Source organism: Pipistrellus hanaki (assembly GCF_964339955.1).
Source record: "Pipistrellus hanaki genome assembly, chromosome: 13".
NCBI lineage: Eukaryota > Metazoa > Chordata > Mammalia > Chiroptera > Vespertilionidae > Pipistrellus > Pipistrellus hanaki.
In genome coordinates, this window is record NC_140515.1 from 58,546,727 (window position 1) to 58,572,954 (window position 26,228).

The 26,228-nt window shown below is 66.7% G+C and overlaps 4 protein-coding genes across 4 annotated transcripts; all 4 read left to right on the forward strand.

The window, feature by feature from the left end:
- Positions 1 to 393: 393 nt before the first annotated feature.
- TUSC2 (tumor suppressor 2, mitochondrial calcium regulator) lies at positions 394 to 5,663 on the forward strand. The gene is made up of 3 exons (XM_084902369.1): positions 394 to 720; positions 1,761 to 1,881; positions 4,471 to 5,663. The coding sequence occupies exons 1-3, from the start codon at positions 434 to 436 to the stop codon at positions 4,534 to 4,536; spliced, it is 474 nt and encodes a 157-aa protein (XP_084758495.1). The 5' UTR covers positions 394 to 433; the 3' UTR covers positions 4,537 to 5,663.
- Positions 5,664 to 8,758: 3,095 nt separating this feature from the next.
- HYAL2 (hyaluronidase 2) lies at positions 8,759 to 19,247 on the forward strand. Its single transcript, XM_084903279.1, has 8 exons — positions 8,759 to 8,900; positions 9,628 to 10,606; positions 11,101 to 11,190; positions 11,537 to 11,944; positions 16,289 to 16,552; positions 16,966 to 17,889; positions 18,209 to 18,298; positions 18,468 to 19,247. Exons 2-8 carry the CDS (start codon positions 9,677 to 9,679, stop codon positions 18,783 to 18,785), a joined length of 3,024 nt encoding a protein of 1,007 aa, XP_084759405.1. The 5' UTR covers positions 8,759 to 8,900; positions 9,628 to 9,676; the 3' UTR covers positions 18,786 to 19,247.
- Positions 19,248 to 19,832: 585 nt separating this feature from the next.
- HYAL3 (hyaluronidase 3) lies at positions 19,833 to 25,610 on the forward strand. Its single transcript, XM_084902311.1, has 4 exons — positions 19,833 to 20,316; positions 23,812 to 24,719; positions 25,054 to 25,143; positions 25,233 to 25,610. The coding sequence occupies exons 1-4, from the start codon at positions 20,250 to 20,252 to the stop codon at positions 25,506 to 25,508; spliced, it is 1,341 nt and encodes a 446-aa protein (XP_084758437.1). The 5' UTR covers positions 19,833 to 20,249; the 3' UTR covers positions 25,509 to 25,610.
- Positions 20,322 to 23,805, forward strand: NAA80 (N-alpha-acetyltransferase 80, NatH catalytic subunit; the record flags this gene model as incomplete). The annotated part of the gene is made up of 2 exons (XM_084903280.1): positions 20,322 to 20,440; positions 22,037 to 23,805. Coding segments are annotated over 2 exons (1,077 nt in total), but the record flags the coding sequence as incomplete, so codon positions are not given.
- Positions 25,611 to 26,228: the final 618 nt, after the last annotated feature.

Genomic DNA, 26,228 nt, shown 5'->3' on the forward strand with positions numbered 1-26,228 from the left:
AGATTTGGCTTCTCAGGCCTCAGTGTGGCTGTATGACATCTGGCCAATCCCTTCACTTCCCATGGGTTCCGTTTCTCCACATGCCAGTGATCGCAAAAGGGAATAGAACAAGGCCAGCCAGGCACCGCGGCCTGGCCTGGGGGCCAAGTCCCACAGAGCTGGTTTAGGGGCACACTGGTGGTTGGGCAGTCTGCCGGACCTGACTGGCGCACGGGCACGTCGGAGGCGCCATCCACGCCGAAGAGGCGCGCAGACCGAGCCACCGCCTTCCCGAGCGGAGCTGCCCCGGCTGCAGACGGCGGCCCGCCGGGACCGGCTGCCCGCAGTGCATCCTGGGATGCCTGGTGTCCGGGTCGGCCATTGGCTTCGCTCTGCGGATCGACGGGAGGAACAGCCAATCAGGGGGCAGCATGCGGGACGGGCGGAAGCGGAAATGAGGTTTCCGTGGAGACAGCCGACCCTGCGGAAGACGGCGGCGGCACCTGCGAGCGGAGGCCGGGGCAGGAATGGTGGCGCGCACTGCCCTGTGAGAGCGAAGCGGCCGCGGGGTCCGCCATGTGCCGGCGGCCCTGACATGGGCACCAGCGGCTCCAAAGCTCGGGGGCTGTGGCCCTTCGCCTCGGCGGCGGGGGGCGGCGGCCCGGAGGCGGCGGCCGCGGAGCAGGCTTTGGCGCGGCCGCGAGGCCGAGTGGTGCCCCCCTTCGTGTTCACGCGCCGAGGGTAAGGGCGCGGGTTCGGCCCCGGAGGACAGCTGGCGGCCAGCGCCGTGCGCCATGGGTAGCTCCCCGCCGCATCCTCTGCGGAGCGAGGGCTCCCCGTGTCCAGGCCCCTTTGGGAGCAGGGGCGCCGGGCGGGGGGTTCCGAGGCCCCTGCTCTCAGGATCTCGCTTGGCGAAGAGTGGGCCTGAGTCTGGGCCTGGGCAGGCAGCCATACGCGCGGCCGAACGCAGATGGGGCTCTGTACCCCGTTAAGCCCAGCCCGTAAGTTGAAGGCCCCCGGCCTCCCTCTCCCTGATTCTTCTGAGCGGGGATGCCCGTTTGGGCTGTTACCGTTTCCCACGGAGGTGAGGTTGGACCTCTGCGGGCAGGGCAGGGCAGGGGTGGGGGGAGAAAGCAGGGCGGGGGCCTAGGAGAAAAGACACACCCCAATATGCTCTCCAGATCCGGAGCCCTGGCCTCTCCCCAGGGGTTCAGCAGGAGCATTAGATTGAACTGGCCCTGGTGGTCCCCGGGGGGATGCTGGCGCTGGAGCTGGAGGGTCTGGGGAGACCCTACAGTGGCGGTCTGGCTGCACGGGCCCCCGGGGTGGGGGGGAAGGAGGCAGCCTTCCTCTGGGTTCCCTCCCAGCTCAGGCAGCTGCTGTCTCAGGCCTTGGCCCTGGGCCAGCCGTGTCTTCTGGACCAACATGCTCAGCCACCACCCTGCCCGCTGTCATCCTGGTGGAGGCAGGGCCCGATGCTGGAATGGCTCTTCCTGCTGAACGGACCAGCGATGGGAACTGGCCGTGGCTGCCTGGACAGCGCGCTCCGGTGTAGCCTCTCTTCCGGGGCCTGCGGGAGCACTGGCCGCTGCCCGCTCCTCACTCCCTTCCTTCTCGCAGCCCCAGGCCCTAAGCACGTCCTCCAGGCGTGTTAGCTCCCTCCCTTCCCCCAGGCCGCTGCTCCCTGTGGAGGTGGGCACACGCCCCGGCGGTCTGTGGCCTGTGCCCTGTGCCGGCACCGGTGTGAGGCTCCCGCCCAGCCCGTCCCCCTCCTCCCACAGCTCCATGTTCTACGACGAGGATGGAGACCTCGCTCACGAGTTCTACGAGGAGACGATCGTCACCAAGAACGGGCAGAAGCGGGCCAAGCTGAGGCGGGTGCACAAGAACCTGATTCCCCAGGTGAGAGCGGGCAGCGCCAGAGCCTGTGCCAGTGTGAGGGGAGGAGCCTGTGCCAGTGTGAGGGGAGGAGCCTGTGCCAGTGTGAGGGGAGGAGCCTGTGTCAGTGTGAGGGGAGGAGCCTGTGTCAGTGTGAGGGGAGGAGCCTGTGTCAGTGTGAGGGGAGGAGCCTGTGCCAGTGTGAGGGGAGGAGCCTGTGCCAGTGTGAGGGGAGGAGCCTGTGTCACTGTGAGGGGAGGAGCCTGTGCCAGTGTGAGGGGAGGAGCCTGTGCCAGTGTGAGGGGAGGAGCCTGTGTCAGTGTGAGGGGAGGAGCCTGTGTCAGTGTGAGGGGAGGAGCCTGTGCCAGTGTGAGGGGAGGAGCCTGTGTCAGTGTGAGGGGAGGAGCCTGTGCCAGTGTGAGGGGAGGAGCCTGTGCCAGTGTGAGGGGAGGAGCCTGTGCCAGTGTGAGGGGAGGAGCCTGTGTCAGTGTGAGGGGAGGAGCCTGTGTCAGTGTGAGGGGAGGAGCCTGTGTCACTGTGAGGGGAGGAGCCTGTGTCAGTGTGAGGGGAGGAGCCTGTGTCAGTGTGAGGGGAGGAGCCTGTGTCACTGTGAGGGGAGGAGCCTGTGCCAGTGTGAGGGGAGGAGCCTGTGCCAGTGTGAGGGGAGGAGCCTGTGTCAGTGTGAGGGGAGGAGCCTGTGTCACTGTGAGGGGAGGAGCCTGTGTCAGTGTGAGGGGAGGAGCCTGTGCCAGTGTGAGGGGAGGAGCCTGTGTCACTGTGAGGGGAGGAGCCTGTGTCAGTGTGAGGGGAGGAGCCTGTGTCAGTGTGAGGGGAGGAGCCTGTGTCACTGTGAGGGGAGGAGCCTGTGCCAGTGTGAGGGGAGGAGCCTGTGTCACTGTGAGGGGAGGAGCCTGTGTCAGTGTGAGGGGAGGAGCCTGTGCCAGTGTGAGGGGAGGAGCCTGTGTCAGTGTGAGGGGAGGAGCCTGTGTCACTGTGAGGGGAGGAGCCTGTGTCACTGTGAGGGGAGGAGCCTGTGCCAGTGTGAGGGGAGGAGCCTGTGTCACTGTGAGGGGAGGAGCCTGTGTCAGTGTGAGGGGAGGAGCCTGTGCCAGTGTGAGGGGAGGAGCCTGTGTCACTGTGAGGGGAGGAGCCTGTGTCAGTGTGAGGGGAGGAGCCTGTGTCAGTGTGAGGGGAGGAGCCTGTGTCAGTGTGAGGGGAGGAGCCTGTGTCAGTGTGAGGGGAGGAGCCTGTGTCACTGTGAGGGGAGGAGCCTGTGCCAGTGTGAGGGGAGGAGCCTGTGCCAGTGTGAGGGGAGGAGCCTGTGTCAGTGTGAGGGGAGGAGCCTGTGTCACTGTGAGGGGAGGAGCCTGTGTCAGTGTGAGGGGAGGAGCCTGTGCCAGTGTGAGGGGAGGAGCCTGTGTCAGTGTGAGGGGGAGGAGCCTGTGTCAGTGTGAGGGGAGGAGCCTGTGTCAGTGTGAGGGGAGGAGCCTGTGTCAGTGTGAGGGGAGGAGCCTGTGTCAGTGTGAGGGGAGGAGCCTGTGTCAGTGTGAGGGGAGGAGCCTGTGTCACTGTGAGGGGAGGAGCCTGTGTCACTGTAAGGGGAGGAGCCTGTGTCACTGTGAGGGGAGGAGCCTGTGTCACTGTGAGGGGAGGAGCCTGTGTCACTGTGAGGGGAGGAGCCTGTGTCAGTGTGAGGGGAGGAGCCTGTGTCAGTGTGAGGGGAGGAGCCTGTGTCAGTGTGAGGGGAGGAGCCTGTGTCAGTGTGAGGGGAGGAGCCTGTGTCACTGTGAGGGGAGGAGCCTGTGTCAGTGTGAGGGGAGGAGCCTGTGCCAGTGTGAGGGGAGGAGCCTGTGCCAGTGTGAGGGGGAGGAGCCTGTGCCAGTGTGAGGGGGAGGAGCCTGTGTCAGTGTGAGGGGAGGAGCCTGTGTCAGTGTGAGGGGAGGAGCCTGTGTCAGTGTGAGGGGAGGAGCCTGTGCCAGTGTGAGGGGAGGAGCCTGTGTCACTGTGAGGGGAGGAGCCTGTGTCAGTGTGAGGGGAGGAGCCTGTGCCAGTGTGAGGGGAGGAGCCTGTGCCAGTGTGAGGGGAGGAGCCTGTGCCAGTGTGAGGGGAGGAGCCTGTGTCAGTGTGAGGGGAGGAGCCTGTGTCAGTGTGAGGGGAGGAGCCTGTGCCAGTGTGAGGGGAGGAGCCTGTGTCACTGTGAGGGGAGGAGCCTGTGTCAGTGTGAGGGGAGGAGCCTGTGTCAGTGTGAGGGGAGGAGCCTGTGTCAGTGTGAGGGGAGGAGCCTGTGCCAGTGTGAGGGGAGGAGCCTGTGTCAGTGTGAGGGGAGGAGCCTGTGTCACTGTGAGGGGAGGAGCCTGTGCCAGTGTGAGTGGAGGAGCCTGTGCCAGTGTGAGGGGAGGAGCCTGTGCCAGTGTGAGGGGAGGAGCCTGTGCCAGTGTGAGGGGAGGAGCCTGTGCCAGTGTGAGGGGAGGAGCCTGTGCTGAGTGTGAGAGGGCAGCCCGGATGGGGGCTGCTGTCATGGGGGGCTGCTGGGGGAGGAGCTGGGAGGAACGGGAAGGCTTCCTGGAGAAGGGGCCCCGAGCTGACCCTCACTAGCCCCCGTTTCCACGGCAGGGCACCGTGAAGCTGGACACGCCCCGAATCCACGTGGATTTCCCTGTGATCCTCTATGAGGTGTGAGCCAGGGGTTCAGGCCTAAGCACCTCCTGCCTCAGCAAGAAACGCTCAGCTCAAGGTGCGGCTCCCGCCGAGGAGCGAGGCTGCGCCACTGTCCTGATTAAACCCCACGGGCCTGGGCGCCGCCCCGTGAGCCGCAGGCCTGCGTGTTGGTTGGGTGCTGGTTTGTCTTCGGATGAGAGCGGGCTGGGGAGGGCGTTACCAGCCCGCCCTCCCTGGCCATCCCGGTCAGGAGCCCGGCGGGCAGGTGCCGATGGAGGATGGTGGCTCCTGCGCCCGGCGTGACCTGCTTGCTTCCAAGCTTGCCCGGGACCCCCCCTCCCGGGCTACAGCACTTTACACGTAAGGTCTCTCTTCCAGCCTGGGCTTGGGAGCTGGACACAGGGGGGGCTCCCTGGGGGGCTCCCTCCCTCACTTCCTCTACCCGGTCCTCGGAGCATTTCAGCCATTTGCTACCTCGATTCCTCCTCTGTTGGACAGAGGCGGGGGCGACACAAGCCTGATTCTTCCTACCCGCCTGCCCTTGTGTCCCCGCCCCCAGGGGAGGGACAATTGCAGGCTGTTCGCAGGGGGAGGGGCTGGTGTGGGGGCTTCTCCCTCTGCCAGGACTGGGCTGATCCCTCCCCCTGCAACTAGTTGCCCCTGGAGCTGTCCTCCCCCCACCCCCCCATAGGATGGGATCAGGTTGGGCTCTGGGTGCCTGCCTCTGGGGAGGTGCCCCTACCCACTGTCTCCATGTGCTCTCCCTTGCCTTTTGCACCAGTTTCCCCCACCCATGTTGGGAGGACACCACCCTGTGGTGCCAGTAGCTCTGAGCCCACCACCCTTCCCCTATAGTGTGCCCATCCCTTCGGGATCAGTCAGGGGAAAGTATTGGAGCCCCTGGGTAGGGACAGAGAACAACCATAAAAGGCTAAAATGTGAAAGTCTGTAAATAGTCTAGTCCATGACATGGTTGGGGCAGAGTCTTATTTCTACATAGAAATGACTTTTTTTTTTTTTTTAATTCCTTACTGTGCAAGCTCTGTGCTTCCAGAGTATGGGAAGTGGTGGGGGGAGGGTGGCTCCCAGTCTAGGAAGGCTGTTGTGTTATTGGTTCAGTTTCAATAAAATTATTTGTAGACCCTAAAGACCAGAGTGGCATCCTTGGGGCTGAGACAGCTGGCATCCAGACCACCACAGCGCTCAGTGGGTAGGCCTGGGCCCAGGACCCTGGCCCCCGTTTATAGCAAGGCCAAAGGCAAGCCTGAACCTGGTCTGCAGCCATCCCCAGCATGACCAGGAGGTGGCAGTGTGCTCACACAGACCCTACCACCGGATCCCTCAGGGTGGAAGCCCCTCCTCTGTCTGCCTTCCGGGCGTGGTACCCCTGGGACTGAAAGGTCTTGGGAGACTTCAGTAGGGATTGGCCTCATCGGCCTAACCTGAGGCGAGAGTGTGACTCACTCAAGTCCGGAGTAATAACCTGCCCCAGCAGTGCCAGCCGACCCTGCCTGGAGCCACAGCCTAAACCCTGTGGACCTCCAAGGCCCAGGCTTAAGGGGACAGCAGCAAGGTGGGGGCACTGCACCCCGGTCTACTTCCGGGCTCTGCACCCCCAGTCCACCTGCTGCCTCCTGGGCGGCCTGTGGTGCCACCGGGAGAGTGGGCTTGGGGCCTCTGTTCCAGCAAAGCTCAGCCACCAGTACTGTGCCCCTGCCACCCACTGACCTGCCGCCTGCCCCCTGCGGACATTCTGCCTCCCTCTCAGGGCTGCTTGAGGCCAGGTCACGGCTCTGCCCAGCCCTTGGCCATCAGCCCAGCCCTCGTCCGGGAGGAGGGCGTTCAGGCACAGGCTTCTGGTCCGGGGAGCTGGCCTGCTAGCCTCCTGGAGGTCACGCTGCAGCCTGCACTAACAGTTCTTTGGGCACTTGCCCATTTTCCCAGTAAGATATCAGACAAGTTCCGGTCATCTCCTGCCCGCCCCTGGGGTCAGGGTTCTGCCTGGCCATGTGGCACCCCATCTCCTAGCACCACTGTCCCCATGTGCGAGAACTTGCTGTGCTGGGCCTGCCCCCGCTGACCCCAGAGCTGGAAACAATGGGAGCCGGGTCACCACTTCCCCACACCCTCCCGCTGGGCTGTGCTCACTTCCTTCCTGCTGCCTGCCTGAGGAAGTGTCCCTGCCCGGGACAGTCTGGCCTGCTCTTTGTTCCCCCGGGGCTCCACCCTGAAGCTTTCAAAGCCAGCATCCCCGGTGGAGCCAGCATGGTGGTATAGGGTGCCACCCTCCCATGCCACGTCCAGGGCTCCTTGGCCCTCAGGGCAGACCACAGGGTATGTGCCCACTTCCCCCAGGAAAGAGGCCTGGGCGTCAGGGAAGTGGCCAGCAGGGTAAAGGCTGGGGAAGAGGTACAGTGACCTGAGGGGTGCCCATTTGTCCACACCTCCTGGGGCCAGCCACACATGGGCACCTACTTCCCACAGGCTGCACAGAGCCACCTACTCTGCAGCGTCAGGGAAATCCCTCCGGCAGGAGTACACCCTGCAGGCCCTCCCCCACCCTAGCCACACATCAGCATGTTCTGTTCGTCAAACTCGGATACTTCCACTCTCAGTGGAAAAGATTGACTCAGTTCCTGGAATTTCTCCCAACCCCTTCCCAGACCCCCCTTCCCTTCATCACTTGCTCAGGGGAACCATCAGCCAAGCACCCCCAAATAGTCTGACTCCCGGAACTCCCAACACCAGGGCCCTTGCACTCTCCTGGGTCTTAGGATGGTCTCGGCCTCAAAGCGGGAGAAGAGCCTCAGTGTTCAGGAAGCTTCCGGCCTGCGGGAGGCTGGCACCTGAGTGGGATCCCACAGCCTTCCTGTCACTGGCCCGCTGGGCCTGGGAGGACCTCGGGAGAAGGGTGGGAGGACAGTCGGCCGGTAGGGCAGACCCGAGGGAAACAGGGTCACAGCCGTCCCGCCCCAGCTCCATTCCTGGCCCTTTCCTCTCCAAGGGGCAGCAGGAAGTGAGGAGAGAGGGCTGGGGTGAGAGGCGGGAGGGAGGAGGAGGGGATGGGTTTATCAAGTCGCCGGCGGGCTGCCCGCTGGGCAGTAGCCGGACTGGAGAGGCTCTAAGCTACGCGGCGAGGACTCCGGCACAGGTGAGCCCAGCACGGACGCTGGTGGCACCCGCACAGGTGCGCTCCCAGCTGTGCCCCCCTCCCCTGCTTGCGAGCCAATGGGCTGGTGGTGCCGACCCTGCCCAGCCCTTCGGGAGCTGAGCTCGGCGCGGGGAGCGGATCTAGGAAGAGGCCAGCTGCAAGCCCGCTACCCAGCGGAAGGGGTTTGCGGGGAGAGGGGACCAGGATACCGGGTGGAGGCCTGGGGAGCCCCTCTGGCCCGGCCAGCGTTCTCTGCGACCCACCAGGACCTTCTGCAAGGGTGGCCGCCACCTCCTCAGGGGTGAACGGAAGCCTTGGGGGCTCCACAGCCCCCACCCTCATCCTCCGAGACTGGGCAGGAGGGGAGGGGAGTCCAGGGCGGGCCCGTGCATGAGGCATGTCCCTGTTAGAGGGGTGCCCTATCCCGAGGGCCCGCTGGCCTTACAGGCCGACAACCCGCAGGCCAAGCTGAGACCCACAGCTCCTGTTGCCAAGACAACCACTGCCTCAGCCCAGCCCAGAAAGGTCTGAGAGGCGGTCAAGAAGGGGCGGGGCTCCCCTTCAGACCCTAGCCGGGGGAGGGGAGCCCCGATCCACAGGGGTTCACTGTCCTGGGAGTCTGGAGATGGGCTCTGGTCACCGTCCCCCTTCCCACACAAAGGGTCCCCCGCCCCCCGGCTGGGGCTACACTAAGGGGTGCAGAGCCAGATCCGTGGCTGCCCCCAAAGCAAGGCCGCGGGGTCCCACAGAACCTCCTCGCGGCTGAGTGGGGGATCCCACCTCCTTTTTGGCCTCCCCATCCCCGTCCTTTATGCTGCTGCCCCTTTAAGGGGCCGGCCGCGCCGCGGAGCGGGGCGGACCGTACCACCCGCACAGGCGGCGGGGGGGGTGTCCCGGCCTGGCTGGCGTCGGCCGCTGAGCCTCCAGGAGACATCCCCGTCCGGAGGGGCCTCGGGGCCCTACAAGGGTCGCCACGTCCCTTGGAGGAGGATCCGGGGACGCCAGAGCCCAAAACACCGCACTGGCGGCGCGGACACCGGGCGCCCCACCCCGCCCCGGCCGCCAGCCCTGCCCCGGGCCCGCCTCCGGGCAGGACTCTTAAAGGGCCCTCGGCCGGAGGCGGGGCCAGCGGAGGCGCCGAGCCGGCCGGGTCTGGGCAGGCGGCCGAAGTGGGCTGGGCCGGGCCCAGGATGGCGGTGGCGATGGCGCGGGTCCTGGCGGTGCCCCGCGCGAGGTGAGGGCGGGCGATGCCAGCCTGGCGGCCCTCCGCCCACGGGCTGGGCTCCGAGCCCCCGGGAGGCGGCACGGGGACCCCACCCCCCGGCCGGGCTCGGGCCCCACGTGCGGGGCGGGGGCGGGGTCCCGCACAAAGGCCCGGCGCCGCGAGCTCTGCCCCGGCCCGCCCGGCGGTGGGCGCGCGCGTTCCCGGGGGCTGTGCAGGGCAGGGCCGGGCCCCCCTTTGTCCCCGCGGGGCCCCCGGAGCCCGGGAGCGGGGCCCAGTCCTGACAGCCTCCCGGGCCGGGCGGGTGCGCCCCAGCCGGCCGGCCGCTGCCCGGCTGTCCCGCCTGCCTCGCCCGAATGCTGGCGTGTCTGCACCGAGTGCTCCTCCCGGGTACACAGCGGCCTCGGCCCGGGCTCTCCGGAGCGGAGTGCGGGCATCGCGGGGCTCTGGGCGGCGAGTCGGTAGCTCCATGGGCCCGGTTCTCAGGGGTCACAGGCCTCACAGGTCCTCTCCCAGCCGCAGGCCACCTGCTGTGCTCCCGCAGTGAGCTCCAGGGGCCAGGCTCGCCCCTGGGGGCCAGGCTCGCCCCCGGGGGGCCTGTGGTCCCTCAGACCTGTTGCAGCCAGTCCACAGGGTCTGCACCGCCCTGGGCACTGGCCCGCACAGCAGCGTGGATGGGTCAGAGGTCGGCACCTGCCGGCTCCAGGCTGACCTGCCCTCTCCCATCACCCTCCCGCAGCTCCTGAGCCGGTGCCGGCAGGTGACCCCGCCTCCCTGCAGCCCCCAGCATGTGGGCAGGCCTGAGCCCCGCCATCGCCCTGGCCCTGGCGCTGGCCGTAGCATGGGCCAAGGAGCTCAAGCCCACGGCGGCGCCCATCTTCACCGGCCGGCCCTTCGTGGTGGCCTGGGACGTGCCCACGCAGGACTGCGGGCCGCGCCTCAAGGTGCCGCTGGACCGGGAGGAGTCGGCCTTCGACGTGCGCGCCTCCCCTAACGAGGGCTTCGTCAACCAGAACATCACCATCTTCTACCGCGAGCGGCTGGGCCCCTTCCCGCACTTCGACGCGCAGGGCGGGCCGGTGCACGGCGGGGTGCCCCAGAACGACAGCGTGCTGCGGGCGCACCTGGCCGCGCTGCCCGAGCGCCTGCGCCACTACATCCGCCAGCCCGAGCCCGCCGGCCTGGCCGTCATCGACTGGGAGGACTGGCGGCCCGTGTGGGTGCGCAACTGGCAGGACAAGGACGTGTACCGCCAGCGGTCGCGCCAGCTGGTGGCCAGCCGCCACCCGGACTGGCCGCCGGAGCGCGTGGCCAAGCAGGCGCAGTACGAGTTCGAGTTCGGCGCCCGCGAGTTCATGCTGCGCACGCTGCGCGCCGCCAAGCGCTTCCGGCCGCGGCACCTGTGGGGCTTCTACCTCTTCCCGGACTGCTACAACCACGACTATGCGCAGAACTGGGCCACCTACACCGGCCGCTGCCCCGACGTGGAGGTGTCCCGCAACGACCAGCTGGCCTGGCTCTGGGCCGAGAGCACGGCGCTCTTCCCCTCCGTCTACCTGGAGGAGGCGCTCGCCTCCACCCCGCACGTCCGCAACTTCGTCAGCTTCCGCGTGCAGGAGGCGCTCCGCGTGGCCCGCACCCACCACGCCGGCCACGCGCTCCCCGTCTACGTGTTCACGCGGCCCACCTACACCCGCAGCCTCACGGGCCTGAGCCAGGTACCGCCTTCCAGGGCCCCGCCCTCCTCCCCGGGGGCCTCCTGCCCCCACTGCCCCGGCCACTCCCCCTCCCAGCCCTCCCCTCCATCTCTGTAACCTGGGGAGAGGGCAGCATCACAGCTCCGTGTTGCAGATGAGAAAATCGGGGCCCTGACGGTAGATACATCCTAGGCTCCAGAAAGTGGCCCAAAGTGGGGGTGGAAATGCCTTAAACACTTAGGAGAGAGTGAGAACCGACCCCAAAGCCTGCCAGGAGACCCGGGACAGAGCAGGGGCGTTAGCGTGGGCGTGGGGGTGGGGGTGGGGGCGGGCGTGCTGATTTTGGAGTCTCCCTCGGTAGATACATCCTAGGCTCCAGAAAGTGGCCCAAAGTGGGGGTGGAAATGCCTTAAACACTTAGGAGAGAGTGAGAGGAGGCCCCTGCCTGAGAGTGAGGGGAGAGGACTGTGCTGGGGAAGGCCACCAGGTCAGAACAGTGACCTCTGTCCCCACAGATGGACCTCATCTCCACCATCGGCGAGAGCGCCGCCCTGGGGGCCGCCGGGGTCGTCATCTGGGGCGACGCAGGCTTCACCACCAGCATGGTAAGTGACCCCCGGGGCCCTCCCGCCCGCAGGCGCTATGGGGACAGGTGAGTGTCCGGCTTTTGGCTGTCAGACTTCAAGGTGGGCACACCTGGCCTGGCCCCCGTGTCTGTCTCCCAGGATCGGGGACGTGCCGTCCTGAGCCCCTCCCTGCTGGCCTGCAGGCTCCAGCTCTGCCTGACCCCTTCTCAGGAGGCGCGGGGACAGAGAGGGTGCGGGCACAAGTGCATGTGTACGCACGCATGTCCCCGGTTCAGGAAGGCGCGGGCACGCCACGGTGGGCACAGTGTCCGTCCGTCCGGGCCTGGGCGGAGGCAGCCGGCCTGATCCTGGCCTCTGCCCCCAGGAGACGTGCCAGTACCTCAAGAGCTACCTGATGCAGCTGCTGATCCCCTACGTGGTCAACGTGTCCTGGGCGGCCCACTACTGCAGCCGGGCCCAGTGCCACGGCCACGGGCGCTGCGTGCGCCGCGACCCCAACACCAACGCCTTCCTGCACCTCAGCGCCAGCAGCTTCCGCCTGGTGCCCGGCCGCTCGCCGGGCGAGCCCCTGCTGCGGCCGCAGGGCGAGCTCAGCTGGGCCGACCTCGAGCACATGCAGACGCACTTTCAATGCCAGTGCTACCTGGGCTGGGGCGGCGAGCAGTGCCAGTGGGACCGTGGGGGGGCGGCCAGGGGGGCCGGTGGGGCCTGGGCTGGGTCCCACCTCATTGGCCCGTTGGCCGCGGCAGCCCTGGCCCTCGCCTGGACTCTGTAGAGATCGCTCGCCTGGCTTCGGCAAGCTGGCCTCTGCCACGGGGCTCTGCCAGGCACGGGGGAGCCTGCGCAGGGGGAACTCGCGCGTCCAGAGGGGCCGGAGCCCCCGGGATGCCCGGAGGGCGTCCTCACCAGCTCTCACCCCCTGTTCTAAGGGGGAGGGGCAGTCCCCTGGGGGACCCCTGCTGTACCTGCCAGAGGAAGGGGCGCACGGCCTGCTCCCCTGCTCCTGGGTAGTTTATTATTATTATTATTTGGGGTCTCTTTTGTAAATTAAATATGAAACAACTGCTTCTGTGCTTGGGCTGTCTTCCCTGGGCCAGGGCCTGTGAGTGATTCCAGACGCTCCCCGGGGTTGGAGCCCAGCTCTGTCCCTGTGAAATCTGTGTGTTCGTTCGTTCTTTCTTTCTTTTCTTTTTTTTAATATATTTTATTGATTTTTTACAGAGAGGAAGGAGAGAGGGACAGAGTTAGAAACATCGATGAGAGAGAGACATCGATCAGCTGCCTCCTGCACACCCCCCACCAGGGATGTGCCCACAACCAGGGTATATGCCCTTGACCGGAATCGAACCTGGGACCCTTGAGTCTGCAGGCCGACGCTCTATCCATTGAGCCAGACTGGTCTTGGCAAACCTGTGTGTTCTTGACTTGTCATGGGTCAGTGTGTTCACTGGGCCCCAGGCCTGCAGCTGCCCGCACTGCAGCTGCCCCGCTGGGCGGGCCCTGGAGGGAGGGACTCGGGCCGCCCTGTGCCCGGCCTGGCTCCGGACGGACTGGAATGCGGTGGAGCCCAGCCTCCTGTGAGGACGCCTCGCTGCTGCCGGCCCGCATCCCAGCTGGGCTGGTGCCGGCTGCCTCCCTGCCCACCCAGGGCGAGAGGGGGGTGGAGGTTTGATCTTCCCAGCTGGGCCAGCAGCCAGACCACTCTCCCTCCCACGGCTCCCGGGCAGTGGACTCCAGCCACACCCCTCACCCCTCACCCCGCTGGGCCATCCTCCACCGGGCTTGGTCGGAGGAGGCGAGAAGGGATGGGGTGTGGATTCTGAAGTCCAGTCCCTTCGCACTGCAGTCGCCTGTTGGGGTGGGGGGGCACCCAGGGCTGGGAGCAGAGAGGTCCTCCAGGCAGCCCTGTTCTGCCCCGGGAGAGCGGAGCGGTTGGAGCAGTCAGACCTGCTCTGGCTGCGCCACTCCCTGCCCCCGAAGGGAGTTCCCTGGGTGGGTCTCCCCGGCCTCAGCCACCCCACCCAAACCTGGGTGCCCCGTCCGAGTCACAGATGACTCAGCCCTAGGAACGAAGCTGGGTCAAAGGTGTCGGGAACTGAACACAGCGGGGATGCCAGCACGGGGCGGGGTGCGGCGGGGCCTCTTATCAGGCTGAGGCAGGAGGGAAGCCTGAGCCGGAGCCGCACAGCCTGGCTGCCGAGGTGGTGCCGGCTGGCTGCCCTGTAACCAGCACGCACACCTGTGGTGCTGGGAGTCCCCGTGGAGCCGCGCCCTGTCCCTGTGCGATGCCGCGCAGAGGGAGGCGCTCCCCAGAGAAGCAGAGGGCGAGGGGCGCAGAGCCCGCAAAAACAAGTGCCTCCGAACCAACGTCCACTCCGCTGTCCAGCCATCCTGTCCCTCCGCCTGGTGATGGCAGAGACAGGGAGGGGCTGCTGGGCGCCCTGGGAGGACAGTCGCCCCCTGGTGGAGGCGGCCCCGTGTGCGGGGGTTCCCGAGCTCCTGGCGGTGGGGACAGGCCTGCTCGGGAAGATCCGGGCGTTGGGTAAAGGAGACCATGAGCTGATGGAGCCAGCGGAGAGCGGGCCGCTGTGAGCCCACACGCCTGTGAGCTACCCTCCTCCCACCTGTCACCTCCCAGCCCCGGGGGTGGAGGCACACCTGTGGCCCCACCCGCCGCCTCTGTGGCTGACGTCCACATACACAGCCCCCGAGCGAACCCCTCCTGTGGGCCCTCCTTTCACACTGTGACTCCCTTTACACGCTGTGACCCCCTTTACAAGCTGTGACCTGTGAGCACCTCCCCTCGCTCCCCCAGGGACCTGGAAGTCACCCGGAGAAAGGGCAGCTGAGGATAGCCAGAACTGGCCTATGGGTGGCCGGGGGTGGGGGTGGGCGTGGGGAGCGAGGGGATTAGGCCTGAGGTGTGCCCGACGAGAGGCAGGCAGGTCTGGACCCGCAGCTGGCTCACCTGTGAGCAGCTAAAGAGTCATTTCTTCAGAAGAATCAGTTCCGCAGCCGAGGCTCTGGCCCGGCCTGAGATGGTTATCCATGTGCGGCCTGGCCTGTGCACAGCAAGGCCGGTGCCCGTCGGTGCTCTGGGGATGGGGTCCTCGGGGGGTAAGCAGAGGGTCGCGGGGGGCTGAGGTCTGTCTAGGCCTGACGCAGGATGGGAAAGTTAAATCTGAGGCCCCGGGCCAGGCAAACAGAAGGCGGCCTTCCCTCGCGGCTCAGCCTACTGACTGGTACTTTCACAGCTTGGCTCCAGTGACTCCATTTTACTTCCTCACTCTATTCCTGAGACCCCAGACACACATCCCTCGGACCAGCCCAGCAGAGGCTAGCTTGTGGGTGGTGCCCTGGGGTGGGGCAGGGCCGCAGGCACCCAGCTGCTTCCTGCTGTTCCATTACAGCTTCTCCTTGTGGGCGGGATGTGCCAGGGGCTGCCCTCTGTCTCGGGGGGCAGCAGGAGGCAGCATGGAGCTCAGGGAGGGGTCCAGGCTGCCCCGGGCCTGGTGCTGGTCACTCTGGGACCCAGCTTTCTGAACAGGCTCAGCAGCCACCACCGCTGGCCAGATCCTGCGCTCGGCCTGCAGCCAGCGTGCCCACAGGACCCTGGACCCTCCTCTCCCACAGCAGCCTAGCCAGCCTGGAGGACCAAGCCCAGGTGGCAGCCAGCTGTGCCACTGCTCTGGTGACCAACAAGCCACTGGCTCAGGCCCAGACCAGGCTGCAGACCCAGGCAGCACTTTAGCGGGAGCCAGGGACCTGCTGGCTCCTCCACCCGCCCCGCAGGCAAGCCTGGGCCTGCGCACCGGCTCGGCGTCCACCACTGGCTCCTGAATCAGCAAACACGTGGAATCGTCAGGAATGAGCAGGCGTGTGGTCACCCCGACTGGCCTCACAGTCACAAGACAACAGCCCCACACTCACTCGTACGCTCTGCTGGTTGTGCAGAGGCCTTGGCCTCAGACTCAGCCGCGGACCCAGCAGGTGGGCAGAGGGTGGCAGCGCAGCCTGACTGCGTGCACCCGGTGCCTTTCAGACCGGTCCCCACAGCGAGTGGCGCCTGGACCACAGCACCTTAGAGGCCCATCAGTGTTTAATTTTTTAAATATATTTTTATTGATTTCTTACAGAGAGGAAGGGAGAGGGATAGAGAGTCAGAAACGTCGATGAGAAACATCGATTAGCTGCTTCCTGCACACTCCCTAATGGGTATGTGCCAGCAACCAAAGTACATGGCCTTGACCGGAATCAAACTTGGGACCTTTGAGTCCGCAGGCCGACGCTCTATCCACTGCGCCAAACCGGTTAGGGCTCAATGTTTAATGTTCGTAGAAGAGAAATGGGCAGATTCAGTGGTGGAGACTCACACCCGCCCCCACCCAGCCCCTCGGTCAGACAGGTTCCTGTGCCACGTAGGCATAATTCTTCTGCAGAATCCTTGTCAACAACCTATCAATAAAAGGTTTTTAATGCAAAAAAAAAAAAAAAAGAGAGAGAGAGAGAGAGAGAAATATATAAATAATGAATATGTAATGGATTCCATCTGGAGTGTGTTTGTCTTTATACCAACATAGTTGTAAAATATATTTTCAAGAATTTTTTTTATTCAATCCCCAGTCAGGCACATAGAGAATCAACTGATGCACGCATAACCAAGTAGAACAACAAATCAATCTTTCTCTCCTTCCCTCTCTCTCTAAAATAAACAAATTAAATATTATTACTTATTTATTTGTTTGTTTATTGCCCAGCCAGCAGGGCTCAGTGATTGAATATGGACCTATGAACCAGGAGTTCACGGTTCCATTCCCAGGTAGGGAGCATGACCAGGTGGTGGGCTCCATCCCCAGTAGGGGGCGTGCAGGAGGCAACCGATCAACGATTGTCTCTCATCATTGATGTTTCTATCGCTCTCCCTTCTTGTCTGAAATCAATAAAAATATTTTTTTAAAAAAAGAAAGAAATGTTTTTAGGAAGGGGCTCACCCACCGAGGCAAAAATGCCCAGGACTCATGCAGCCCCGTGGGGGGCAAGTACCACACTGGGTATCAGCCCCAAGGTACCCAGATCCAGTACCACACAGGCCTGCCCCGCCCCCCCCCCCCCCCAGCCTCCACCCCCACCCCAGCCAAATAAAGCCACAAAGCCCTGCCCTGGTGCTGACAGAGGGCACTTCCGGCCCAGGCCCCACCCCGACGAGGGCACTCTGCTGGGGGTAGTGAGGTGGCTCTGCTGCCTGGCCCAGCCTCCCACCCAGGGCCCACCCCTCTGCCCGCCCCCAGCCTGGGTGGGGCGACTTCCTCCAGAGGAACGGAGTGCTGCCCTCCGGAGTTGGAGTCCGGGAGTTTGGAGGATGAGGCCTCTCAGCCCGGAGGTCAGCAGGGAGGAGCGGGCAGACTGGCGGGGGTACAGGAGGCTGTCCCTGGTCCCTGAGCAGCCCCTCGGTGGCTGCGGGGATTCCTGGGGGAGAGGCAGGGAGGGCCCAGCCCCACCAGTCTGTCAGCCTGGGGCAGGTCTGGCTCTGCTCTCTCTCAACACAGCTGTCCTGCTCCTGTGGCCCTTGGGGAAGTGGGGGGTGAGCTTCGGCAGGGCCAGGCCTGTCCCGAGGGGCCACTCAGATGTGCCTCAGACGGCGTCCCAGCCCTTGGCTTCCCTGGCCCTGCCAGGCAGTGTCACCTGAGGTCAGAGCAGGGCTGGGCTGATGAGCACGGGCCTTGGCTGCTCCCCGAGCGGGCGAACAGGGCCAGAGAGTTCAAGGCCGGCTCTCAGCTCTGCCTCCCCCGCCAGGTTGCCCTCGGCCTGCCCAGCGCCATGGCAGCCCACCTGCTGCCCAGCTGCGCCCTCTTCCTGGCCTTGCTCGGCATGGCCCCCGGCGCCAGGGGCCCCGTGCTGCCCAGCCAGCCCTTCACCACCGTCTGGAACGCCAACACGCAGTGGTGCCTGGAGAGGCATGGCGTGGACGTGGACGTGAGCGTGTTCGACGTGGTGGCCAACCCGGGCCAGGCCTTCCTGGGCCCGGACATGACCATCTTCTACAGCTCCCAGCTGGGCACCTACCCCTACTACACGGCGGCCGGGGAGCCCGTGTTCGGCGGCCTGCCCCAGAACGCCAGCCTGGACGCGCACCTGGCCCGCGCACACCAGGACGTGCTGGCCGCCATGCCGGCCGCCGGCTTCTCGGGGCTGGCGGTCATCGACTGGGAGGCCTGGCGCCCGCGCTGGGCCTTCAACTGGGACGCCAAGGATGTCTACCGACAGCGCTCGAGGGAGCTGGTCCGGGGGCAGCACCCGGACTGGCCGGCGCCCTGGGTGGAGGCGGCCGCCCAGGCCCAGTTCCAGGGGGCCGCCCAGGCCTGGATGGGGGGCACCCTCCGGCTGGGGCGGGCCCTGCGGCCCCGCGGCCTCTGGGGCTTCTACGGCTTCCCCGACTGCTACAACTCCGACTTCCAGAGCCCCAACTACACAGGCGAGTGCCCGCCGGGCGTCCGGGCCCAGAACGACCAGCTGGGGTGGCTGTGGGCCCAGAGCCGCGCCCTCTACCCCAGCATCTACCTCCCCGCGGCGCTGGAGGGCACGGGGAAGGCACAGGCCTACGTGCGGCACCGCGTGGGCGAGGCGTTCCGTGTGGCTGGGGGCGCAGGGGCCCCCAGCCTGCCGGTGCTGCCCTACGTCCAGATCTTCTACGACTTCACCAGCCGCTTCCTGCCCCTGGTGAGTCCCGCCCGAGCCCCCCCCCCCCCCCGGCCCGCCTCGTGGGCATTAGGTCCGGCAACAGACGCCACACCACCCGGTGGCACTTTCGCCCCTTCGTCCTCACGTCCTTGACCACCTACTGTGTGCCCAGGTCTGTGCCAGGACGCAGGCCCTGCCTGCATGGCACCCAGGCCAGAGCGGGACAGGCTGGCCTCTGGCTCTGGGGCCGGGGCGGCCCCAGGCAGGGAACAGGAACCTTTGGCGCATCCAGTGGGTTCCAGGACGGGCTGGGAGGCAGGGGGGGCCACAGAGCCACCTGTGCCTGTGCTTCCCCCAGGAGGCGCTGGAGCACAGCCTGGGGGAGAGTGTGGCCCAGGGAGCCGCAGGAGCAGTGCTCTGGGTGAGCTGGGAGAACACCAAGACCAAGGTGAGCTCAGGCCCAGGCGGGGGGAGGGGGGTGGGGGGCAGAGGTCGGCTGGGGAGACCCGGGCCCATCCTTTCCACCCCTGCAGACCTGCGGGCTGACCGGCGAGGGCCTCAGTGCCCTAGGGGGCACACATGTGGCCCGCGTCCCTGACCTGCCTCCTCCCACCCAGGGGTCGTGCCAGGCCATCAAGGAGTACGTGGACAGCACGCTGGGGCCCTTCGTCCTGAACGTGACCAGTGGGGCCCGTCTGTGCAGCGAGGCCCTGTGCTCGGGCCATGGCCGCTGTGCCAGGCGCCCCGACCACCCTGAGGCCCTCCTCCTGCTCAACCCCTCGAGTTTCTCCATTGAACTCCCGCCTGGCGGCGGGCCCCTGACCCTCCGAGGCGCCCTCTCCCCTGAGGATCGGAAACGGATGGCGGTGGAGTTCCAGTGTCACTGCTACGCGGGCTGGAGGGGCGCCGGGTGTGAGCAGCGGGGCCCGTGGTGACTGGCACACCCCCGGTGCACACCGAGTCATGTAACAGTGCGCTCCAGCTTGGCTGGGCTCTCCCAAGGACAGGCCCAGCTACACAGGCCATGCACACTCGGGGTACAGTCAGGAGCACCTGCCTGGATGCTCACATACCATGTACTTCCCGGGAGTCTCCGGCACCCACCTCAGGGTCTCTAACGTCACCTCTAGAGAGAGGGGGGCCGTCTTTGAACAGCAGCAATCATAAGAACGGCCATTCTGAGCGCCTGCTCCTCTCCGAGCCCCGTGCTGAGCACGTGAGATGCCCTGACTCAGCCTAGGGCGCCGCCGAGAGGGCGCTGAGCATCACCCCATGGCCAGGTTCCGGGGAGGCTGGGATCACCACCAGCGTCGGCTGCAGCGGGGCGCCCTGGCTCCGCGGGGTGCAGGGTCAGCAGCCTGCATCCTCTCAATAAAGCGGATGTGATTCTCACTCCAGAGCTGTCTACTGAGAGGAGCGACTTAGCCACTTGCAACTCCGGACCCGGAGGGCACCGGAAGGTTCCCCTGGGATGGACTTCTGTCCCAGGGCGCCTACTTTCCAGGCTGGGACCCCGCCATCAGGAGGAAGCTCCACCGGCTGCTTCCACCGGAGGGAGCCGAGACAGAGCGGCGCGGGGGCGAGGCGGAAACGGGGGCAGCTGGAGGTGGTAGCAAGCGGGGGTGGGTTGGGAGGGCACCGGAGGGGCTCCGGGAGCCGAAATGAGGCGGGTCCTTAGCGGTGATGCGTGGAACCACAGCCTGGCCGGGGCGGGGCGGGGCGGGGCCTTGTGGGCGGGGCCAGCGGGAGGCGGAGCAGGCGTTGAGCTGTGACTCGCAGGGGCAGGGCGTGGCCCAGCGCCAATGGGTGGGAGGGGCGGGGCCAGCGCCAGGGGGCGGGGCGATCGGGGCCGGGCCTGCGTCTGGTCAGTGTCAGGACGCACGCGCTGGGGGGCGGGGCCTGGCCGCCCGGGGAGACTCGGGACCAGGTGGGGCGCGGCGGCTGCAGTGCCTCCGCCGCGCCGCTAGTGGGCAGCGCGGACGGGTGAAGGAGTCCGAGCCAGAGACAACGAGATCCGGACCCGTGCGGAGCGGGACGCCGAGCATCCTGGAGCCCAGCTGCAACATGTCAGTACCCACCCCTCCCCACGCGCAGCGTGTCCGTCAGCATTGCCCCCGCGCTTCTGTCCGCTCCGTGTGTCAGGTCGCGTGGCCGGGTCGTGCCTCTCGCTCTCCCTGTGTCTGAGGTTTCCTCCCGGAGCGTGCCGAGCCACACCCAGCCACTGTCCAGTTTCCAAGTCCCCACCCCCAAAACCCCATGGTTTACGGCCCCATTAGGAGGGAGGGGAAACCGAGGCCCCGGAGGGGCCGCCTGTCTCTGAGCCCAGGAACCCCGCCCACGCGGGGTGGGGTGGTACGAAGGGGTTAAGCCCGCGGGGGGGCCTGGGGTTCCTGGTCCAGATGCGGATCTTGGGGCTTCCTCCCTCCTGGTCAAGGGGTGCGGCTGCTGCGGAGGTGGCTGGTCCAGGTGAGGGGCTTCCGAGTGGAATCTGGCTGAGGGGAGGAGCGACCTGCTCCCCACATTGGCCCGGAGCTCAGGGGGCTGCTGGGGAGCCGGGGGCGGGAGCCAGGACGGCCTCTCTGGCGAGGAGGTGAGTAGAATAGTGGGGACCAGCGCGCCTGCCTCAACCCCCGCCGCCAGGCATCCCCTCGGCACAGACCCTGTCTGCAGGGCTTGGGGCAGAATGGGCAAGCAGTGGGGTTTGGGGGCAGGAGGTCTGGCCCCCTAACCTGGTGACCATTGGCCCCTAACCTGGTGGCCGTTGGCCCCTGTGGGTGTGGGAGGAAGCTGTGGTCCTTATCTAGAGCGGCTTCGCAAGAAACGCAGGCCGTGGGGAGCCAGGCCTGCAAGAGCCGCAGTGCGGGTGGCTGTGAGCAGGAACCTTGCTGGGGCCCGGTCTGCGGGGACCGTTGGAGCCAGGACCCTCCGAAGTGTCCTGAGAGAGAAGGAGGTGCTGTGGAAGCACAGGCTGGACTGAGCCGATGCGGCTTTAACGATGGAGAGGGGCCGTGAGCCTAGGGGAGGAGGCGCCTCTGGAAGTCCGTGGTCGGCAAACTCATCAGTCCACAGAGCCGCATATCAGCAGCACAGCGACTGAAGTTTCTCTGGAGAGCCACATTTTTTAAACTTCAACGTCTTCTAACGCCACTTCTTCAAAATAGACTCGCCCAGGCCGTGGTGTTTTGTGGAGGAGCCACACTCCAGGGGCCAAAGAGCCGCAGGTGGCTCATGAGCCGCAGTTTGCCGACCATGGCCCTAGACCTAGAAGCTGGAAAAGGACAGGGCAGTGGGTTTTTTCCTAGAGCCTGGAAGGGACCAGCCCTGCAGAACCTCCCTCAGCCCAGGGAGACCCATTTCCGGTGTCTGCCCTCCCAAACTGTTGCGGTAATTGCTTTGTATTGTAAGCATGGTGCTCCCACCCCGTCCTCCGCTGGGCTGGGCTGGGCTGGGCTGGGCAGTGAGGGGGAGGGGCCGTGGGCTGGAAGCCCATCCAGGCGGGAGGAAAGGTGAGTGATGGCACACAGGCCCCCTGCCCCCTCAGTTATGTGGCGAGCTTGGCCCACGGGGTTAGGGTGTGGCCTGGATTTCGGGATGGGGGATGGGAGGAGCTCCCCAGGACAGCGAGTTGCCGCGGTGAGGAGCCCTGGGGCCTTAACAAGGGGTCATTGCGTCTGCTTTGCATGAGCTGCCTGTGGCCGGCCAGGCGCCATGTTGCAGGGCTAGGTCAGCTGTCCTGGGGAGGACAGCGCTGCAGCCAGAGCCGCCGGGCCAGGCCACCTGAAGCCACTCTCTGCTGTCCACTGAGTCTCTCCCCTCTCCCCCCCCACCCCCCTCACCCCAGCCGTAGGTCCCCCGGTCCACCTGCACCATCAGGTGAGCGTGGGAACAAGGTGCAGCCCTCCCTTGCTAGAGGGCACGTGGCTCCCCGGGCACTCTGTCCACTTGCCCCTGCCCCAGCCCGTCCTCCCTCCTGGCACAGCCCGGCCTGGCTGGTGTCCACAGGAGGAGCACCTTGTGTCTGAGGAGATGCCACTTCCTGGAGACCTTGGCCTGAACCCCCAGCCTGGCACTGAGCCACCTGCAACCTGAGCTAGGGGCCAGCTCCCAGCCTGACGCAGCTGAGCCCGGATCTTACAGGAGGCCTGAGCTGACTGAGCCTCGCCTCACCGCCTGACCCCTCCCCTAGACCCTCCCAACTGGCTGGAGCAGATCCTGAGCCCCAGCCGGCCGAGCTGACTCCGGATCCTGCCTGCCAGCTGGCGCTGACCCCGGGATTCCGACCGGCCAAGCGGCCCCAGGACCCTGCACACCAGCCAGAGCGGACCCGGAGCCCCAGGCCGGCTGCGCTGACCCAGGAGTCTGCATGCCGTCCAGAGATGACCCTCCTCCCTGGCTTGGCTGAGCTGACCTTGGACCCCACGCACCGGCCAGCGGCGACCCCAGCCCCCAGCCTGGCGGAGCTGACCCTGGAGCCCGTGCACTGCCGGCCCGAGCTCCTGGAGGCCTGCGCCGACCTCATCAACGAGCAGTGGCCGCGCAGCCGCGCCTCCCGCCTGCACTCCCTGGGCCAGTCCTCCGACGGCTTCCCCCTCGGCCTGATGCTGCTGAGCCCCCAGCCCGCGCCCGGGCACGCCCCCGTCGTGGTGGGGCACGCCCGCCTCTCGCGGGTGCTAGACCGGCCCCAGAGCCTCTTCGTGGAGACCGTGGTGGTGGCGCGGGCCCTGCGGGGCCGTGGCTTCGGCCGCCGCCTCATGGAGGGCCTGGAGGTCTTTGCTCAGGCCCGGGGCTTCCGCCGGCTGCACCTCAGCACCCATGACCAGCTGCCCTTCTATGCCCACCTGGGCTACCAGCTGGGGGAGCCGGTGCAGGGCCTGGTGTTCACCAGCCCACGGGTGCCTGCCGCTCTGCTCCGTGTCTTCTCCAGCGCCCCGTGCCCCCGGCCGCCCTGCAAGGCCCCGAGCCTGGCTGCCCACGCTGCCCCCAGAGCCTCCAAAGGGCCGTCACTGCCGCCACCCCCTCCCCTGCCCGAGCCCCTGGCCGCCTCCCCGCCCGCTCCAGCGGGGCCCCCTCCGCAGAGCCCGCTGGAGACAGGGTACCGTGACCTGAGAGGGGGCCCCGTCTTTTGGATGGAGAAGGACATCTGAGGGGCTCCTAGGACAAGGCACCCTCTTTCCGGTTCAGTGGACTCCCCAGAACAGTCCCGCCTCCGCCTCTGGCCCCAGGGGCCGCTGCGAGCGGGGGTGGGGGGGCAGGACATGGCTCCCTGGCTGGGGCTCCGGCTGTCGGAGTGGCTGAATAAAGGCTTCTGTCGGGCGTAGCCATGACGGTTTATTTGTTGATCCCCACCCTCGCCTCCCAGGCTCAGTTTAGGTCCCCCGTCCCGCTGGAGCCCCAGTCCACCTTGGCTGGCCATGGATGGAGGGGCTTCTGCATCTGCCCCTCCCACCCGCCAGGCTCAGGAGAAAGGGTGTCTGTTCTCTCCACACTCACTCACTCCCTGAGCGCCTACCGGCTGTCAGGCCCTGGCTGCCCACGGGCAATCGGGAACCAGACCCACAGATAGGATCATGACCCCAGGGGACAGATCCGTAGGCAGACAGAGCCAGCAGTGGCCTGCTGGGTCGGTGGGAGCCCTGTGCCCTCGCCCCCTGGAGACCCAGGAGGCCCCCGGGGCGGGGATGTTGGGAGACTGAGGCTGAGTGGCCAGCTGGGGCTGAGAGCCTTGGGCAGGAGAAAGGGCGGGCGGAGGGGAGGAAGGGACTGGAGAGCTCAGGGTGGGGAGGGGACAGGGTGGAGAGCAGGAGGGGAGCAGCCAGGCCAGCCCTGGGTGCGGCTGCTCTGAGAGGCCCCGGGACCTGTCGGGGGCCATGCTTTCCCCCCTGGGGGGAGGGGCTAGGGACGCTCTCCCGCCCTGTGGGAGGCAGGGCCTTGGACCCTAAGCTCACACTCTCTCTCCTGCAGGTCCGTTCCGGGGCGAGACCATGCAGCTGGGCGTGGCCCTGGTGCTCGGGGCGGCCCTGTGCCTGGGGCGCGGCCAGCCCCCACCGGGGGGCCCCGAGGCCCCCTTCTCCGTGCTGTGGAACGTGCCGTCGGCACGCTGTGGGGCCCGCTTTGGCGTGCACCTGCCGCTGGAGGCCCTGGGCATCACTGCCAACCGCGGGCAGAGCTTCCGCGGGCAGAACATCACCATCTTCTACAAGAACCAGCTCGGCCTCTATCCCTACATCGGGCCCGGGGGCACAGCTCACAACGGGGGCATCCCTCAGGCCGCGCCCCTGGCCCGCCACCTGGCGCGCGCCGCCAGCCAGATCCGCCGCAGCCTGAGCCCCGGCTTCGCCGGCCTGGCGGTGCTGGACTGGGAAGAATGGTGCCCGCTCTGGGCTGGGAACTGGGGCCGCCGCCGCGCCTACCAGGCGGCCTCGTGGGCGTGGGCACGGCGAGTCCTGCCCCGCCAGGACCCCCGGGAGCAGCTCCGCCAGGCCCGGGCCTCCTTCGAGCGGGCGGCGCGGGCGCTGATGGAGGGCACCCTGCGGCTGGGCCGGGCGCTGCGGCCCCGGGGGCTCTGGGGCTTCTACCGCTTCCCGGCCTGCGGCAACAGCTGGCACGGCGCGGCTGCCAATTACACAGGCCGCTGCCACCCAGCCGCCCGCGCCCGCAACACCCAGCTGCGCTGGCTCTGGGCCGCCTCCAGCGCCCTCTTCCCCAGCATATACCTGCCGCCCCGGCTGCCGCCCGCGCACCGCCAGGCGTTCGTGCGGCACCGCCTGGAGGAGGCCTTCCGCGTGGCCCGCTCCGGGCACCCCCACCCCCTGCCGGTGCTGGCATACGCCCGCCTCACCCGCCGACGCTCCGGACGGTTCCTGTCCCAGGTGAGGGACGGCTGGTGTCCAGTGGGGAGGCCTGGCCCTGTCCCAGGGTGGGGTTTGGGGGGTGGGGTGGGAAGGGGAGGCCCTGGTCTGGTTCTGAGGGGGGCATTCCTAACCTGGAGCATCTGCCAGGTGTGGCTCTGCCCTGGGGGAGGCACCGCCAGCCTTGGGGCCCTGATCTGAGGGGAGACATTCTCTGGGTGGAGGGCTCGGTGCCGAGGGGCCCTCTCTAGAGGTGGGATCCGGTTGGGGCGCTGAGTCAGGGACGGTTCTGGAAGGTGGGGTAGGCCTGGGGGACGGGGCAGCTCAGCCGGGCTCAGTGGCGCTCTGCCTCCAGGATGACCTCGTGCGGACCATCGGCGTGAGCGCGGCCCTGGGGGCGGCCGGCGTGGTGCTCTGGGGCGACCTGAGCCTCTCCAGCTCCGAGGTGACCACTGCCCTCCGCTGCCGTGCGGCCCAGGCTGGGGGTGCCAGGGCCATGGAGCGGGCACACTGACACGGCCCCCCTTTCCTCAGGAGAAGTGCTGGCGCCTTCACGACTACCTGGTGGGCAGCCTGGGCCCCTACGTGACCAGCGTGGCCAGGGCGGCCGCAGCCTGCAGCCGCCAGCGGTGCCACGGCCACGGGCGCTGTGCCCGGCGAGACCCGGGACAGCAGGAAGCCTTCCTGCACCTGCCGCCAGGGGGCGGCGCTGGGGCCTGGGAGCCCTTTAGATGCCACTGTTACCGGGGCTGGGCCGGCCCCACCTGCCAGGAGCCCAGGCCTATGCCAGGGCCTGAGGAAACAGCATAAAGCCAGGGATCCCCTGCTGAGACCCTCTCCCCCCGCCATTTCGCAGCCCTTGAGGATTCTGCCCCACTCTTGTCCCCTCTCTCACACACACCCTTCTTCCCATGGGAAGGGGCCAGAAAACAAATTTCCACTATTTTAAAACCAGAGGCCCTCAGATCACCTGATCCCTGCTACAAAGGAAGCTGACCTAGGGGGAGAGAGAAGGTTCCAGATGGTGAGGGTGCCAGCCCAGGGCTCTGTTTCTTCACATCACGGGTCCATGGAGAGAGATGCCGAAGGAAGGGGACAGGCGGGTCTCAAGATGTTGACCAAGGTCTGTGCGCGCTAAACTGTTGTCTGTACTTCGCTTTCATCATAAAGTCACTTTTTCTTTCGCTGCCTGACGTTTGGCTGTCCACTGCGTTGCCCCGCGCCCCATGCTCATGGAGTCGCGAGTGTCCGCTGCAAGCGTCCAGAGATGCGAGTCCTGCGTGGTGGGCAGCTTTCAAAGTTAACGCTTGTGGCGTTTGCAGGGGGTGTGGGTCGGGGAGGACACGGAGGGTTGGCGCACAGTTCAGCGAGAGTCGCGGGCTTCAGGGTCAAGGGAGTGGACTACAATTCCCGAGATGCTCCGGGGCCAGCCTTCATACGCGCGCACAGCCCCCTGGGAGTAGTAGTTCCGGCCTCGTGGCTGCGGGCCCGGACCGGACGGCCAGGAACTCGCCTTCCCGGCAACCTGTC